Here is an 18,041-nt window from a genome sequence, read left to right on the forward strand (position 1 = left end):
GACCCTGTAGACTATATTGGGGTCCGTGTGGTTTCCGCTTGGTGTCCGCATGAATCATGCGAAGAGAAAAGTCCCGCAAGCATCACTTTTCTCTCCGCATGTTTCGTGCGAAAACCACGTGGACCCCATTATAGTCTACGGGTTCCATGTGGTCTCTTAGCTATCACACTTTTTAATGCGTATAGGTTTCCGTTTGGGGGGTCCCCAAGCGGACTACTGAATGCAGATGTGAACTGGACCTTAAAGACAAGATGAGGACACCTGCATGCTCAAACACTCAGGGCACCTGTTCCTACTGCCCAGGATCAGCAACCTCCCAGGAGTTTAACTTCTTGGATGCTGCAGCATCTAAGGGGATATGGGGGAACTCCCTCTTGGAGACAAAATTAGAAAAAACTTATATAGCTTGGTATGTGACAACGGAAGAATGCAAAAAAAAATGGTGTTCGAGACTTAGAAGAGGCTGGTCACTAAAGGGTTAAGGAATTGCTATATACAGATGTAGCAGAGTTAACCTGAACTTCTGCAATTGGTACAACAGAAGACAACAATAACAACGAAAAGTCATTCGAAAAACATTTTGTTGTCTGTATCACACTGCAACATAAGTTCAAGTTACTCTGCTACATCTGCACATAATGTTTGGGTTCACAAAAGGACAATTTAGAATTTGAGGTTTTGCGGCTTTTTTTTCTTGTACAGAATATGATGTGAGCGATGACCTGAGACAAGTTCATGTGGTGTAGTAGTGAGCGGTGCAGGACTCTTAGTCAGCAGATTAGTTGCTGGGCACATTGCTGGCTGATCTGCAGGGCTTTCCTACAGTCTTCCTTCTTTCCTAGCCTTGTATTATTGCTCACACCCTTCTATTAGGTAGGTGACGGCTCTCTTGTCTCAGGATCTCCTGTACAGTGTGAGGGATCAGGTGAAGCTTCTTGGATTACAAAGAGCAGGGAGACATGTGCTAGTAGACACGGGCCTGCCTGTCTGGGAGATCAGTGTGCTTGCTTGCTTGCTTGCTTGCTTGCTGGCTGTGTGCATGGCGTTTAGGAAGTGAAACAAGACTTGCTTTCTTCTACTTTTCTTCTCTTTGTTTTTGTGAGAAAATCAGCTGCAGGAACACAAGGCCCAAGATGTTTCCCTCCAGCTCAAGAGTCCTGCGGCAGAGTTCATTGAGAGTAAAGTTGTTTAGCTGTGTACAGACTGCCTTGGGGTCTGTTGTCAGGGCTGTGCTGCTGGACCCCTCCTCTATCTACACTCCCAAGTGCCTGTGTCTCAGGAGGACGCTCACTTTAGGTTAGTGTCACTGTCTTCTTATTGTGCACTTTGGATTTAACCATTATTTAATATTCATTTGTGAAGAAAGTTATTGTTCAGTGGAAAAGCTGAGCAGGCTGAACCTCCTTGGAAAGTCCGGTACAAAAGGGCAAGAAAGTAACTTGAAGATAACGCTGGGAAGCAATGTTTAATGAAAATGACTGAGTATAAATAGTCCGGCAGGAAAAGAACTGCGTGTGCATTTCACGTGTTGCTGCAGGTAGGATATATGGGCCTCACATAGCTGGATACATCTTATATTATTAATAGAAGTCCAATGTTTTTGGTTATATATCAGTAATGCTGTTGTCACTTTCACTTGTCAAATGTATCAACTATGTCTTAGACCTTGTTCACATTAGTGTCAGAATTTCTGGATGGCATGCTGGACATCTTGGTGAGTTATAATGGGGGTCCACTAGATTGCTGCTGACGTTCCCCCTTTTTACTTTGATGGGCACCATTTCCATCAGAACTTTCTGGATCTGAGATCAGTAGTTATGTGACTAGTTCCTCCAATAATTAGCTATTTATGGAGGGGACTACCTTAAGATCAGGTGTTATATATATAATTCAATACAGTTCACATGATGCTGTTAAGCTGCCTAGGAAAATGCTGCATGCAGTTTTTGATCTTGCAGATGAAACATGTTGAATAAATGTGCTTTACCTGTAAAAGAAGGAAAAAGCTCCTAAAACTGCAACAAAACTACATGTCATTTTTTTTCCGCTGCAGTTTTACACTAGGTTCCCACCTGCATTGGGGTTTTTGTTCTTCAGGTGCAAAAAAACCTGAAAAGCAGTTCCCTGCAGACCCGGTAGATTATAATGGGTTCCTGCTTGCTGGAGGACGGAATCCCCAAACAGTCATTGGACGCAGATGTGACCGTAGCCTAAGGGTGCCTTCACACGGTGTAGTGCGCCGCTCCTTTAGACACATATACACGTGTCCGAGCGCGGCGCTTCAAAACACAGCCCATTGATTTCAATGGGTGCCGATATACGCGCGCTACCCAATGAAATCAATCGGAGGCTTTTTTAGCTATTGATTTCAATGGGTACCGTGCGTATATCGGCACCCATTGAAATCAATGGTTCTGTTTTGAAGCGCCGCGCTCGGACACGTGTATACTAGAGATGAGCGAGTACTGTTCGGATCAGCCGATCCGAACAGCACGCTCGCATAGAAATGAATGGACGTAGCCGGCATGCGGGGGGTTAAGCGGCTGGCCGCCGTCAAAGCGGAAGTACCAGGTGCATCCATTCATTTCTATGGAGCGTGCTGTTCGGATCGGCTGATCCGAACAGTACTCGCTCATCTCTAGTGTATACGTGTCTAAAGGAGCGGCGCGCTACGCCGTGTGAAGGAACCCTAATAAAGACAAAATACAGTGGCATTCATCTCCAAATTCTGCTCCAAAATCCACTTCAAATTCAGCATCAAAATCCACATCAGTTTTTGTCTGCACCCGTTCACACGGAGTAAATGCGCGTGTATTTTGGCAAAATACACGTGTAAAAAATACGACTCTCATTGACTTCAATGACATTTTTTTACACGTGTAAAAAAACACGTCAAAATACACGTGTAAAATGTCATTGAAGTCAATGGGATTCTTATTTTTACTCGTGTATTTTTTACACGTGTATTTTGCCAGAATACGCACGCGTTTACTCCGTGTGAACGGGCCCTTAAATCAGCAAAATTTACAAGTGTAATTTTACTCTACAAAATAAGCTAGCGTTTACTCAGTGTGAACTTACCCTTACGCAGGAAAAAATCTGCTAAAGGGGGCATTCACACAGGGCAAAATGGCGCTGTTTATGGCGCCAAATTTACCACTACAAAAAGTGTCACATTGATTTCAGAGAGTGCTGCTCACCTTTTTCTACGCGCGGAATTTACCGTGCGGAAAATTTTTCCCCCTCCCATTGACTCCTGTTGGTTTTTTCAGGCCTCAAGAAAGCTCATGTCGGAAAAAAAAAAAGCTAGCGGAATACACAGAACTCTATGGTGAGGCGGATACTGACGCGGTTTCAGCATCAAAATCCTTGCCAAAAAACTCTGTGTGCATTGACCCAAAGAGGACTTTTCATGTCCTCAGGCACATGCATTTTTATTTACTGCTAGAAAGCCGACAGTGCGCTGAATTCAGCGTACTGTCTGCTTTCCTGTTATGAGTCCCAGGGGAAGAGATATCGGTGCTGTTACCGAAAGCTCCTCACTGTCAGAAGGGTCTAACTGGGAACGCCCCTCCTGACAATACTGTCCGTAGCTCTGTTCTTTCAGAGGGGGCGTTCCTTACCCCCCAGCCATGACGCTGAGCGTTGAGGAACACCCCTCAGTACTAGTCTATGGACGAGTACTGTCAGGAAGGGGGGGCATTCCTCACCACTCAGCGTCATGGCTGGGGGGTAAGGAACGCCCCTCTGAAGGTACAGAGCTAAGGACAGACTGTTAGGGGGGCATTACCAGCTAGATTGTAAGGAACACTCTTCTGACAGTGAATAGCTATCGGTAACAACACTGATATCTCTTCTCCTGGGGCACATAACGAGAAAGCCGACAGTTCGTTGAATTCAGCGCATTTTCTAGTGGTAAATAAAACCGCATATGCCCAAGGACACGAAAGGTCCTCATTAATACATATCTTCCAATGTTAGTAGATATAGCAGGAAATAAGGTATTATATATCTAATATGTCATGAATTAGTGATGCTGAAATAAATGATTCTACAAACCATTCAGGCTGAGGCCACACGTTGCAAAAACGCAGTGTTTTTTAATGCAGATTTTGCTGCGATTTCTAAAGTCAGGAGTGGATTTAACGGAAGGGAAACATCTAAGAGCTTCCATTATACTGTATTTTCTATTCCTTTTCAAACCACTCCTGACTTTGGCTTAAAAAAACGCAGCATAATCTGTCGCAAAAAATGCTGCATTGTCGCAACGTGTGGCCTCAGCCTAAGTTTTATTTAATCTCATTTTTCTGAGGCCGCACATTGCAGAAACACAGCTTTTTTTGTTGCAGATATTGCTGTGTTTTTTTCAAACAAAGCCAAGGATGGCTACAAAGGGAATGGGAAATATATAGAAAGTTCTTATACTTTTCACTTCTGCTTAATCCACTCCTGATTTTGGCCCCAAAAAAACGTAACTAAACCTGCAATCTGCTGTGATGTGGGGCCTCAGCCTTAATATTTTATTGACATATTTTTATTTATTTATTTATTTATTTTGTATTTTTTAGCTGCCAACATGGCTGCAAGTAGTAGTCTTTCTGCCAAACGCAGAGTGGCTATATTTGGTGGCACCCATGGAAATGAGTTATCCGGAGTCTTACTTGTTAAACACTGGTTAAAATATGGAGAGGAAATTGCCAGACCGGGTGTGGAGGTGAGACCATTTATTACCAACCCAAAAGCTGTGGAGAAATGTGTTAGATATATTGACACTGACCTGAACAGAGTTTTTGACAATCAAGGTCTTAGGTAAGAAAGCATTGTTTTCTTTTGTATCATTTTGATAATATTATAGAGTTTTAATGGGGAAGGGGGTGGGAGCAGGGGCTATGCTTCTCTATGAAACATGGGTGACTACATGACTAAATAATTCCAAAGTTTAGAACAGAAAAGAGCATTCACCACAGCATCATTTGTTAACGTTTGAGAAATCATATATCACTTGTCAAGTGGTTTTGCTGTCTTATAAGAGACCAGGATATGATCGTGAGAGAGAACCTGAGCTCTGTGATATATAGGGTTATATGATAGAGGAGAGAAGCTGAGCTCTGTGATATATAGGGTTATATGATAGAGGAGAGAAGCTGAGCTCTGTAATATATAGGGTTATATGATAGAGGACATATAGATAACCCTATATATCACAGATCTCAGCTTCTCTCCCTCTATCATATAACCTATATATCACAGAGCTCAGCTTCTCTCCTCTATCATATAACTCTATATATCACAGAGATCAGCTTCTCTCCTCTATCATATAACCCTATATATCACAGAGCTCAGCTTCTCTCCATCTATCATATAACCCTATATATCACAGAGCTCAGCTTCTCCCCCTCTATCATATAACTCTATATATCACAGAGCTCAGCTTCTCTCCTCTATCATATAACCCTATATATCACAAAGCTCAGCTTCTCTCCTCTATCATATAACCCTATATATCACAAAGCTCAGCTTCTCTCCTCTATCATATAACCCTATATATCACAGAGCTCAGCTTCTCTCCTATCATATAACCCTACAGTATATATCACAGAGCTCAGCTTCTCTCCCTCTATCATATAACCCTATATATCACAGAGCTCAGCTTCTCTCCATCTATCATATAACCCTATATATCACAGAGCTCAGCTTCTCCCCCTCTATCATATAACTCTATATATCACAGAGCTCAGCTTCTCTCCTCTATCATATAACCCTATATATCACAGAGCTCAGCTTCTCTCCTCTGTCATATAACCCTATATATCACAAAGCTCAGCTTCTCTCCTCTATCATATAACCCTATATATCACAGAGCTCAGCTTCTCTCCTATCATATAACCCTACAGTATATATCACAGAGCTCAGCTTCTCTCCCTCTATCATATAACCCTATATATCACAGAGCTCAGCTTCTCTCCTCTATTATATAACTCTATATATCACAGATCTCAGCTTCTCTCCTCTACCATATAACCCTATATATCACAGAGCTCAGCTTCTCTCCTCTATCATATAACCCTATATATCACAGAGCTCAGCTTCTCTCCTCTGTCATATAACCCTATATATCACAGAGCTCAGCTTCTCTCCTCTGTCATATAACCCTATATATCTCAGTGCTCCTCTTCTTTCATATCATGCTGTAAAATAGGGCAGCAATAATCACATGACAGATTTATGTTAAGCACAAAAAATTGTCGTAACAAAAAATTGCAAATGGTAATTTTAGTTTTTCTTTGATAAATCTCTCTGCTTCCATTAATGTAGTGAAGGGTAAGAATGTGCTGAGTCCTTAGTGCAGTATTTAGCTTCTGACCTTCCAGGACATGGGAACAGAACATTTCTCTTTCCATGTTCAGTGACATTTCTGCTTTCGGCGGCCTGTGTGGTGGTTTGTGCTGAGTCATCCCACCACTTGTTCCTGATGTTTGTTCTTGGCATGTGCTGAATGGATCTGCTTTGTTTCATGAGCACAAGTGTTTCCTGCTGGGGTTGCCCAGGCCAGCACTTCTATACACTCAGGGGAATACTCTAATTCTCATAGTCAAGAGTCTATGTCTGATATCTTCAGTGCTATTGGAGTGCTGTATAGACCTAAAGATAGAATATACTTAGTATAGCAGACTTCAGTGTGGTTTATAGTGTGCATACGTTCTCTATAGCGAGTGGGGAATAAGCTGCTACCAGCTTATCTGTATGTGTATGACCATCTTAATTCCCTACCCCCCCCCCCCCACCACCAAATCAGCCATTCAGAAAAAAAAAATCCAGTTCAGAGTTCTTGCTACAAATGACATGTGTGACATAGCCACATAATATGTCATAGATCATACCTCCCAACTCTCAAAGGACTGAAAGAGAAGTAGAGCGTCTGAGGAATTTACGTATAGTAAGGACCACCTGTAGTCCTACCCAGCACCACCAGTTCCTATCAATATCTCTTTGTGCTACCACACAGTATATTACCCCAATAATGGCCCTAACAGTATGCTTCCACATCATAATGTCCCTCTCCAGTTGCCCCCACAGTATACAGTCGCCCTCCAAGTGTCCCCACAGTGTATATAGTGCCCTCAGTATACAGTATAATGGATCCGAAAAAAACAATCCTAATACTCTCCTCATCCCGTTTCCCTGCCATTCTATCTTGTCTTTCCGGAATCTTCAGTTAGCAGCAGATGCGATGTAAGTGACGTCACTACATTGCAGCTACTCCTCCCATGAGTGAGAGCCAGGGAGCAGATGGTGAAGCAGGGAGCAGATGGTGAAGCAGGGAGCAGATGGTGAAGCAGGGAGCAGATGGTGAAGTAGGGAGTGGATGGTGAAGCAGGAATCAGATGGTGAAGCAGGGAGCGGATGGTGAAGCAGGGAGCAGATGGTGAAGTAGGGAGTGGATGGTGAAGCAGGAAGCGGATGGTGAAGCAGGAAGCGGATGGTGAAGCAGGAAGCAGATGGTGAAGCAGGAAGCAGATGGTGAAGCAGGGTGCAGATGACCACCTCATGGCCAATATGAGTATAGGGTATAGGGTACCATACTGTGTTTTTCAAAGAGCCATATGTTTTCAAAAATTTGTGCAGTGTTTTTTACTAGAGTGGTAGGATGAGAATAAATAAAATCTCATGGCTACTGTTTATTTCCTCCACCTTTTCCTGTATTCAGTGGTAAATGCCACCCCCCCCCCTCACCACCAAAAAAAAATACTCTTGGGTTAAAGTTACATCATGAGCAAACAAAGCAAGTATCATAAATAAGCAGATTTGTGTTTGTTTGTTTTTTACCTTTTTTTATTTTTACAGCACTGATCCTTCAGGAGAAGTTCCTTATGAAATTGTACAAGCACAAAAGGTCAACTCCTTGTTCGGACCGAAGGGAAGTAAAGATGCTTATGATGTAATATTTGACCTACACAACACCACTGCAAACATGGGGGTGACAGTGATCCTTGAAAACTCTACGGATGATTTCACTATACAGATGTGTAAATATATACAGGTAATGGCCAGATAAGGGGCGCATATAGGCACTGAAGATATAAGGGCCACCATACAGCTATAGTATTAGACACTGAATTTATTCCATGCATCTATATATTGTAGGTCCATGGATGATGTGAACATGTTGGGTTGACCCTAACCTTTACCTTTTCTACGAGGTATATTACCCTATACCCAGGTTGGCAAACTTATAGTATCCATGCCAAAGGGGGCACTCAAAGCCCACTCTGTGGGCACATCGCTATTGCCCCAGTCAGACTCCTTGATCATTTACTAATGGGGAATCCAGGACAACTGTCCCAGATTCCACTGCAAGTGAGCCAGCACTTCTTTCAGGTGTATGTGCAAATGCACATACAGCTGAAAATTGTCAGTGTGGGCCATGGGTGAAAGAAGGAGATCGCCTGGCTGCTCTTCTTGGGAGTGTAGGTATGTACAGGAGCATATTATACTCTGTGGGGACCACTGTGGAGTATATTATACAGTGTGTGGGAGGGCACCGTGGAGCAGATTGTACTACCATGTTGGGGGGTGCACTGTGAAACAGATTGTACTGTGTTTGGAGGCCACTGTGGAGCAAATTGTACTGTGTGGGGGGCCCTTGATCCTCTGCTATTGCAACTAATTCATGAAGAATTTTAACATTTTCCATTTGCCAAGAGATGAATCTCCTTCTATCAGCAATGATTGGAAAGTATGTAGGGACATGCATTCAACTTGGAGCACCAAACTGTCAATATATTCATAAATTCCCAGGAGGAAGAACAGCCCAATGAGTTGAAGCCAGTGGATCTCTCTAGTCACTCTCAAAATCTTTGATTTCTTTTTGAGATTTCCTTTGATGTCTGGCACTCTGTGGGTCATAAATTTATGAGCTCTGCCCTCTGGAGATCTGGAGTGAGAAGTTTTGATACATAATTAAAGAGGACCTTTCATCAGATTGGGCACAGGCAGTTCTATATACTGCTGGAAAGCTGACTTCAGCTAAATTCAGTGCACTGTCGGCTTTCCCGATCTGTGCCCCGGGTAAAGCGCTATCGGTCCCGGTACCGTAGCTCTTTACAGTCAGAGGGGCGTTTCTGACAGTTAGCCAGGGACACCCTTCTGCCCAGCAGCGCCTATCGCGCTGTGCTGTGTGAGCAGGGGAGGAACGCGCCCCCCTCCCTCTGCTCACACAGCTTGTCCATAGACGAGTATTATCAGGAGCGGGAGGGGGGAGTTCCTCCCCACTCCACAGTGCAGGCACTGCGATAGGCGCTGCTAGGCAGAAGGGCGTCCCTGGCTAACTGTCAGAAACGTCCCTCTGACTGTAAAGCGCTACGGTACCGGGACCGATAGCGCTTTACACCGGGCACAGATCGGGAAAGCCGACAGTGCGCTGAATTCAGCGCACTGTCAGCTTTCCAGCAGTATATAGAACTGCCTGTGCCCAATCTGATGAAAGGTCCTCTTTAACCGTTTAATGGCGAAAAATAGCAGTTAGTCAGCAGCATGTAGTGAAGTAGGGATTCTGTGGGGGAGGCTGTGGCACATGATTACTAAGTGGGGGGAGGGGGCACTGACAGGGCCTGGGAATGATGGGAAGCTTGCACACATAGAGATGTTGTGAACAAATCTTAATGGTGGTCTGGGCACAGGTAGAGAAAGGAAGGGAAATGTAAATGACTCTAAAAATGTGCAGATGACCACTGTAGGAAGATGTTGTGCAGGGACTGGCCAACCTGAGCTTTTATGCCAGGACGTCAGGCGAGGCGACATGTCCTCTTTAAAAAATTTAAACCTGCCTGGTGGTTGTGTCATGTTTCCCTCTTCTAAGAGTTGGAAATGGGACAAGAATTGGCACTAAAATCTCCCGTCCCATTATGTGCATCTTATCTTGCGAGCATCAAGTGGGGGAAGGGTGTCATTATTTTGCTCTCTACTAAGGGTCCTTTCTTTTCTATTTATTTGCCTAACTTAGGCTAGGTTACACTTGCGCTGGGCTCTCTGTCATTCAGGTCCACTAAAACAGTGGTTATCTGCGGACCCCTTAGACTATAATAGAGTCCACTAGGTGTCCATTAGGTTTCTGCCAATTTTATACTGAAACCGGCTAAGAGAAGTGTCTTTCGTGCAGGACTGTGAGGCGGATTCAGAGCCTGCTACGCAGATGGGAACCTAGCCTCAAAAGTACTTGGACATATTTTCTCAGGATGGTTGGGAATTTTGTTGTTTTGTATTGGGTGGTTGCCAACTTGCCATATTACGTATAAGTCTGTGATTTAGGCAGGTTCTTCTTTCATATATCCCACAGACGTCCATGGCTCCTGTACCTTGTTCTGTGTTATTAATTGAACGTCCTGGAGTGAAATATGCAACAGCTCGCTCTATAGCAAAGCATCCTATGGGTAAGTGATCCTGACTCTTCTCGTATATAGTAGCAAAGGGTAGATGAGCACCGAAAAGTAGTTGCTGTAGTCACTGTAACCATTGTTTTACTTTATTTCATTCTATATATTGTGTCGGGGGGTTTAGTAAACCTTTTTCTTATATGTTTTATTGAGCTGTTTTAATTCCTTTTAGTAGAAAAAGGCCAAAGTACCAAGCATCGACAGACTTGGCTCCTTTGGAATCACTTTTATTACTCTGCCGATTTCCGTTCCCTCTTCCCTTCTGTGTCCCCTGTGTAATGTTTCCCTGTGCAGTTTGTTTGTGGTTTTTTTTAAATTTTACCCGACAATTGATATTCATATGTTCCGAGGTTTTATGCATATGTTTTGTTTTTAAGCGCCAGAGCGTTTATCTGTTTCTTGCTCACTTCCCTTCCTGCACCACCCCCCTTCCCATCCCCCTTCTTTCTCCCCCAAGTTTTGCCATTATTTGATACCTATGTACATTATTTTGCCCCCTTCCCCCCCTTCCCCCCTCTGGTTTTGTAAAATTTGTAAAACTTTCAATAAAACTTCTAATGTTGAAAAAGGCCAAAGTTCTGAAATTCTGCCTAGCAATGCTTTAACTAAACATTACCAGACTGTATAGACTGGCCCAGATTTACTAATAGCTAAACTGTGTAAACTGGTCAGGTAGTCTGAAAATGTGCCAGTTTTATCACAGTAGCTGATGCGAAATAATACATTTTAGAAAACAATTTAGGAGTATTTTTAGCTCCATTGACTTGAAATGTGACACCCACATGTCTGGCAGTTTAGTAAAATTTTAGCTCAAAGTGGATGTATCATGTTGTGCCACGTTTACCGTAATGTTTAGTCATAAACACTGTAGTAAATCTGGGTTACTGTGTAAGTTCAGATGCAGCAGTTACCAAGGTGCCGGGGGAAAGCGTTAATAGCTGTATACCACCTAGAACAGTGGTTCTGGGGTCATATAAGATCACAGATCTAGCTATAAAAATAGAGTATTCATTAGTTAAAGACACAGTGGGGAACGTGATTTCTATATTCAGTGTGAACTGCTGAATATAAAGTCTCATTCCTGCCTGTGTTTTAATCCATGATACCTGAGCAATTGAATTGTTCTAGGTGCTATATACCATCATATGCAGCTAGAGCGCTTTTGGTTGTCTGTAGGACAGTCGGGTCTGTTCTAGTCACAAATTTTTGGAAACTTTCCTGGCAAATTTGGGCATCTCCCAGGTCAAAAAGCTGGGAGATGCCCAACTGGTGTGGCTTATAAAAACCAACCAAAGTGGCCAGCCCAAGGGGGCCGCACGGTGGCTCAGTGGTTAGTTAGTCAGTTGAACAATAGTGTTCAAATCCCGCCAAGGGCAAAAAAACCATCTGCAAGGAGTTTGTATGTTCTCCCCGTGTCTGCGTGGATTTCCATCCCATATTCCAAAGACATACTGATAGGGAAAAAAATGTACATTGTGAGCTCTATGTGGGGCTCACAATCTACATTTAAAAAAAAAAAAAAAAAAAAAAAAAAAGTGGCCAGCCCAGATAAATCTTGGACAGGCACTTTACTTTTGGTAGGACCATTGCCTACTACATGTGAAGGTGTCCCAATCTTCCACCAATGGCAGATGACAGGTGAAAGAGTTGAGCATGTTGGATTTCAGTGTCCATAATTGTTTAGAGTTATCATCACTTATTTTCCTTTCTTCTCCATTGAGAATACTGAGCCAAGTGTGCATTTGTGTTTGGGGGGTTGTCTGTAAAATAATTTATTTTTAATTGATCTTTTTTTTTTTTTTCACAGGCATAGAAGTCGGACCCCAGCCTCAAGGAGTTATTCGCGCAGATATTCTGCATAAAATGAGAACCGTAGTAAACTATGCACTTGATTTCATACAACATTTTAATGAAGGTACAGATGCTCTATGTGAATTACTACCTGCTAAGCACAAAGAATCATTTCATACAACAAAATGTCATGATCTACTAGTGGAGCTATTCCCATTTACATGTGTCCCTGCAGGTTAGAGCTATGGCTTGACATACCCTACATCAGAGCAGTTGTCCCAGCAAAAGACATATAGTTAGAACAGAACTGATGGGGCATGTGCCACGTTGGCTTTCCTGATAGAAATTCAGGACAATGACCATCCATTGTGACACCTGAAGAGGCGATTATGTAGTCTTTTAACTAATGATACAGTAACAATAAAGTAGTTCCCAGCCATTAATACTCTGTTACAAGTCTGATGGTTTATTTTTCTAAATACATTGCAGGTACAGATTTTCCACCATGCAGTATTGAAGTATACAGAGCACTGGAAAAGATAGACTACCCAAGAAATGACAGAGGTGACCTTGATGCAATTATTCATCCCAGCCTCCAGGTGTGCCCTTCTAAACTATCTCCATATTAAAGATGTGGTCAATGGTATAAAGTGCATCACTCTTCACCTACTACCCTTTTTATGAGTATAGTTTGCTTCTTGCACGTAGTAGCTGCCCCATAATGGTCTATCACCTACTAACGAGTGCTTGATTGTCTGATGGCTATTTCTCCATATTGTGGAGGGATGTGCATAGAAAAGAAATAGAAAATATGATCCGCATCAGGTGCTGGTTCTTCCCATTACCACACACTACTGAGTGGCGACCCATTGTATGTTCAACCATTCCTTATTGATGGAACGGTTGTTTTATTGCTTCATTGTTTGCCAATGTTCAAATGCTTTTGGGTAGGAAAAGTAACAAATTCTATTCCAAACATGATAAAGGGGCACAAGCAATACCTGAACTTGATTCCCACCAGAGGCCCCTAGTAATAACATGACTTACCACTATGGCATGTATTCCTAGGCTTCTTCTGAGGGGAAGTTCTGATGCTCCATTCTGATATTTATAAAACAAGTCCTATTCTGCTCTGTGCAAATGGATTAAAATTGAATCCCCCTCCAATGAAATCTATGGAGGACAGAAGGCACTTGGTTGTCATCCGAGAGCATTCTCTTAAAAAAAAAAAAATCTAACTTTCCTTGGCCTGCCACAGCCCCAGCCTGCCAGTGTCCAGAGATAACTCTCAGCCTGCGCTGTGAAGAAGCAGACAGTGGGGATGCCTGGGCGGCCACCTCTCACGATCCGCACGCCCACATGCCCAGCCCTGCCCACAGACACGCTTGCCCTACCTACATGCCGGCCCCGCCCACAGGCCCGGCCCCGCCCACAAGAAGTGGGTAGTCGATCTTAGGGCTTGGTCATTTAAAGAAGTAGCTCACATGCTGACAAAGTGTGAGCACCCCTGCTGTAAAGCATATCACTACATGCTGTTAAGAGAGAAGAGGAAAAGCTCAGGCAAGATGGCCGCCCCCATTATCATGTATACCAAATAGAATAAAAAAATCTAAAATCAGAAAATAAAACCAGGTTACAAAATTTTAAGTTTTTTATTAAAAATTGCAGCTGTGTTCTTTTTAAACAGGTATTTCTATCTATAATGGAGTGTCATTCTATGTATAGTGGGCGGCTGGGAGACTTGTGATCGAGCAGCCGTGCTAGTTATAGATTGGTGAAGGCCAGGAAATGCCTCATTTCCTATAGTGAAACCTTATTCAATATTTTACATTGAACTTTATTTTACAGGATCAGGACTGGAAACCGCTGAATCCCGGTGACCCAATGTTTATCACAATGAATGGTGACGTTATCGCTTACGAAGGAGAAGGCACAGTTTTTCCAACATTCGTGAATGAGGCGGCATATTATGAAAAAAATCAGGCTTTTGCCAAAACTGAGAGGGTGACACTGACGGCACAATCTATCCGATGTAGTTCTATATAACAGGATATAATTCTATATCACAGCACATCATTCAGGTCATTACATGTAACTATTTGCTTCAATAGCTAAAATAACATGGAGTCTATAACAGGAATTATTTTGCTTCTTTTATACTGAACTATGACCGTGCGACTTCCTGGGAGTCGTCAGACCACAAATAACAAGGTTCCCAAAACTTGAAATATTGTGAATTTCTAATGGACTTCTATAAATCCTGGCCATTAAAGTTCTATCCTTATTGGACTGAGGTTGTACTCTGTAAGACACCGGATTTCAGATGAAAATCAACCACACGCCCTTCTATTTGTATCCACCAGGACAGACCTGACTATATCGGGGACCATGGACTATGGGTAGTGCTCAGTTACCTTCTCTTTTCATACCTGATCTCTCTTGTTGTTGCATTACTTTTGCAATATAACTGTAATAAAATGTCCCATCCTGTAGGACGGAGACAAAACCATTTTGCAGGGTTTAACTTGGACCTAACTGAGGTTTCTTGCTTGAACATGTCAGAGCTGTGTGTATGGATCCTCTATGAAGACATGGAGCAAGTGGTCCTCACATGGAAAGAAATAAATACAGAATAAAAAAGAGTGCCCACAATTACAGCAAAGCCATGCAATAAAGTGTAAGTGCCACACAACAATAAGGCTAGTTTCAGACTAGCATTCGGCTTTTAGTTCCTGGGGTCCACTTGGAGGTTACCCACAGAAACCTGCTGACCGCATAGACTATAATGGGGTACGCCGGGTTTCTGCCCGGTTTCTGTTTTATAACATGAAGGTCCATAATCATACATGAAAACAAATACATATGCAAAAAAGGTACTAGAATAGTTGCTTCAAAATTAATGATATATAGTAGTGTCAAAAAGACAGAAGCACCTCAATATAATAGTAAAATATGAAATTTTATTATATAAAATGAACATGTAAAATTAATTGGACATATGAGACGGGGGATAAATGCTTCAGTAATACAAGTGGTGATAAATAAATTATGGACAAAGGGTCAAAAATGGCATGAATATCAAATAGATCAGAAGACCCGCATAGCTGTGTTGATATAAACAGGTAAATACCATAAGATAACCCACAGCAGTAATGGCCCAATGAAACAAATATATCAAAGATGCTAGCCAGACCCTATGGAAAACATTATAAAGGCATAAAGATCTACCACCAGTGTACGCGCCCCGATGCGCATTTCGCCATGCGGCTTCGTCTGGGGGACGCGTTTTTTGCGGGGTTTTTTACACGTGTAGAAAATGGCATTGAAGTCAATGGAAGTCTGATTTTTACACGTGTATTTTTGACACGTTAATTTTGACAAAATCAGCTTGCGTTTACATCATGTGAAGGCAGCCTAATGCTACAGAAAATATTTGTATGAATTTAAGAATTTGCTACGGATTTTCAAACCATCTTCACACCTTATCTATTGCAGGTTTCTTCTGGATTTTCTGTAAATGTTTGTTGTTTCCCATCACAAAGAAAATGGGGAAATTAACAGTTAAATTTGTATTACAGAATGGTGGCTTCAACAGGAATATGGGACAAATATAGGATTCTCTTATTCTTCTCTATTCTGATAAATTCACTTCTGGCTTTGGCTCAAAAAAAGCAGCAAAACCTAAAACACAAAGGCTGAGGTCCTACGTTGCTTTTTTGTTGCAGATTTTGTTGCAGTTTTTTGAGCCAAAGTGAAGAATGGCTACAAAAGGAATAGGAAATATATAGGAAGTTCTTGTAGTTCTCCCTTCTGTTCAATCCACTCCTCGCCTTGGCTCAAAAAAACGCATCAGAATCTGCAACAAAAAAAGCTGAGTTTCCACAACGCGGGGACTGATCCATAAGCAGCTTTTCTGCAATATGAAGCCTTTGCCTGAGGCATTGAAGTAATGCAGAGGGGGTTTTTTTGTTGCAAATTTTTCAGCATTTTTTTTTTTTATAGAAGTGGCTTAAAAAGGAATGGAAAATATAAAGGAAGCTCATAGAAGTCTGCTAAAAAAAAACGCAGCAAAATCGGCAACAAAAAATGCTGCATTTCTGCAACCTAGAGCCTAAGGCTAAGGCCCCACATTGCAGAAACCCAACACAAAAGAAGCAATACTTACTCTAGGATCACACCTGCATTGGCGTTTCTATTCTTCGGGGACCCCATACACTATTATGGGGTCCACGGGTTTTCCGTCTGAAGTATGCGGAGAGAAAAGTGCTACTTGCAGGACCTTTTCAAGCAGAATGGGGGACGGAATCCCTGAGCAATCATTGATCGCAGATGTGAAGCTAGCCTGACTTAGTCTTTCCTGCCACTTCCAGCTCCGCGCTCTGGTCTTGCAGTGTTGACTCCATCCTCTTGGTTGCAGTATTCACCTGCCTGTGTATACCATGCTTCCATACAGTCAATCACTAGCCTTAGTGGTATATGACATGTCACCCTTTAGGCCAGCGATTGGCTGTAGTAGTGAGTATAGTATATATAGGCATGTCCCTGCTACACCCTTGTAAACAAACACAGGATTGCCGTATGCCAGTAGAGAAATACAATTTATTACATAACTAGGAAAATTAATGTGTATGGTCTCTGTAATGTGTACGGTCTCTTATGGTCTCTGTAATGTGTATGGTCTCTTTAGTAAGGGTAGATGAACCATAGAGCTATCATGAGACCTCTGAAAGAGAAGGGCCCAGTGGATTTGTATAGAGCAGGCTACCACAGATTTTGAGGTATATATATATATATATATATATATATATATATATTATACCCCCTTAGCGCTCCTTACACAAAATTAGCAGCGATAAACATACAAATGGAGCAGATTCCACACAGTCTTCCTATAATCTGTGCTGGCTGTAGTTTGGCCTCCTCATCTCTGTAAGCGCCCTTCTCCCTAATCATGTTTCACTAGACTGGAGATCTACCCAATTTCTTAGCAAATTCTTGTCATGTAACCCCCTTAGAAGCAAAAACGTCAAGCCCATTTCATACAAAATATACATTTTTATTGTAGTTGTTCACTTTGCATTACAATTACAAATTGTTTTTTTACTGTATCCCAGAAGCCAATATGGAGACATCAGAGGTCAATTATAAACTAAAATGACAATTAAAAGCATAAAATTGTAATAAATATACCAAAAATACATACACTTAAAATACAAATGTCTACAAATATTGAGATATAAATAAAATAAATATTAAAAAACACATAAACACAATGAAATATCAAGTAAAGATTCACTTAAAATCAAGTCTGTTTGCTGTCATGTAGGACTAGATTTGTTACATATCTAGCACCATACATAGAGCAGGGCAGCATCCATATTCTATAGGTAATAATTTGTAAGAAAAATAGGTATCATAAAAAACTTTCACTAAAATGCATTAAAGGAAACATCACCTACAAACTTCATATACAATAGTAAAAGTGCAAAGTACAATGAAATAGATGAGCTTTATCCATCAATCACATTACATATACAGAGTTTCAGGTCAGAGACGTCCACGTCAGCTGGAAATCTCTGTTTTTAGTGGGTAAGGGGCAGACAAGATGGTCCATGTGGTCTTTTTCTACATCCATCTTCTATGTTTCTATGTAACCCTGTTTAGTTTTTAGAGGATAGTTCTTGTACTGAACTGATGTTTCCTGTTGTCCTGACTGGGGTTTCCATCGATACAGAACATGTGCACATCCATATTTCATTACAACATAACCCTTATTGTTATCCTGTACACATTGGACATGTCCTCAATAAGGTCTAA

General features: G+C 41.9%; 1 protein-coding gene across 2 annotated transcripts; it reads left to right on the plus strand.

Moving 5' to 3' along the window:
• The first annotated feature begins 850 nt into the window (after positions 1-850).
• Positions 851-14,702, plus strand: ASPA (aspartoacylase). Of its 2 annotated transcripts, XM_075262620.1 has the most exons (8): positions 851-873; positions 1,112-1,296; positions 4,569-4,809; positions 7,846-8,041; positions 10,337-10,430; positions 12,241-12,348; positions 12,714-12,823; positions 14,073-14,702. In XM_075262620.1, exons 2-8 carry the CDS (start codon positions 1,134-1,136, stop codon positions 14,268-14,270), a joined length of 1,110 nt encoding a protein of 369 aa, XP_075118721.1. In that variant the 5' UTR covers positions 851-873; positions 1,112-1,133; the 3' UTR covers positions 14,271-14,702. The 2 variants fall into 2 exon arrangements, with proteins under 2 accessions (XP_075118721.1, XP_075118722.1); XM_075262621.1 differs by lacking the exon at positions 851-873 and having other exon boundaries at positions 1,161-1,537.
• Positions 14,703-18,041: the final 3,339 nt, after the last annotated feature.

Source organism: Leptodactylus fuscus, chromosome 2 (genome assembly GCF_031893055.1).
Source record: "Leptodactylus fuscus isolate aLepFus1 chromosome 2, aLepFus1.hap2, whole genome shotgun sequence".
Taxonomy (NCBI): domain Eukaryota; kingdom Metazoa; phylum Chordata; class Amphibia; order Anura; family Leptodactylidae; genus Leptodactylus; species Leptodactylus fuscus.

What these genes read in the sequence shown, in the direction of transcription:
- ASPA (XM_075262620.1), top strand. Translation starts at nt 1,134, where the DNA reads ATGTTTCCCTCCAGCTCAAGAGTCCTGCGGCAGAGTTCATTGAGAGTA. An exon ending in CATACAACATTTTAATGAAG is followed by an intron (nt 12,349 to 12,713) that starts GTACAGATGCTC and finishes AATACATTGCAG; the next exon opens with GTACAGATTTTCCACCATGC. An exon ending in TTATTCATCCCAGCCTCCAG is followed by an intron (nt 12,824 to 14,072) that starts GTGTGCCCTTCT and finishes TTTATTTTACAG; the next exon opens with GATCAGGACTGGAAACCGCT.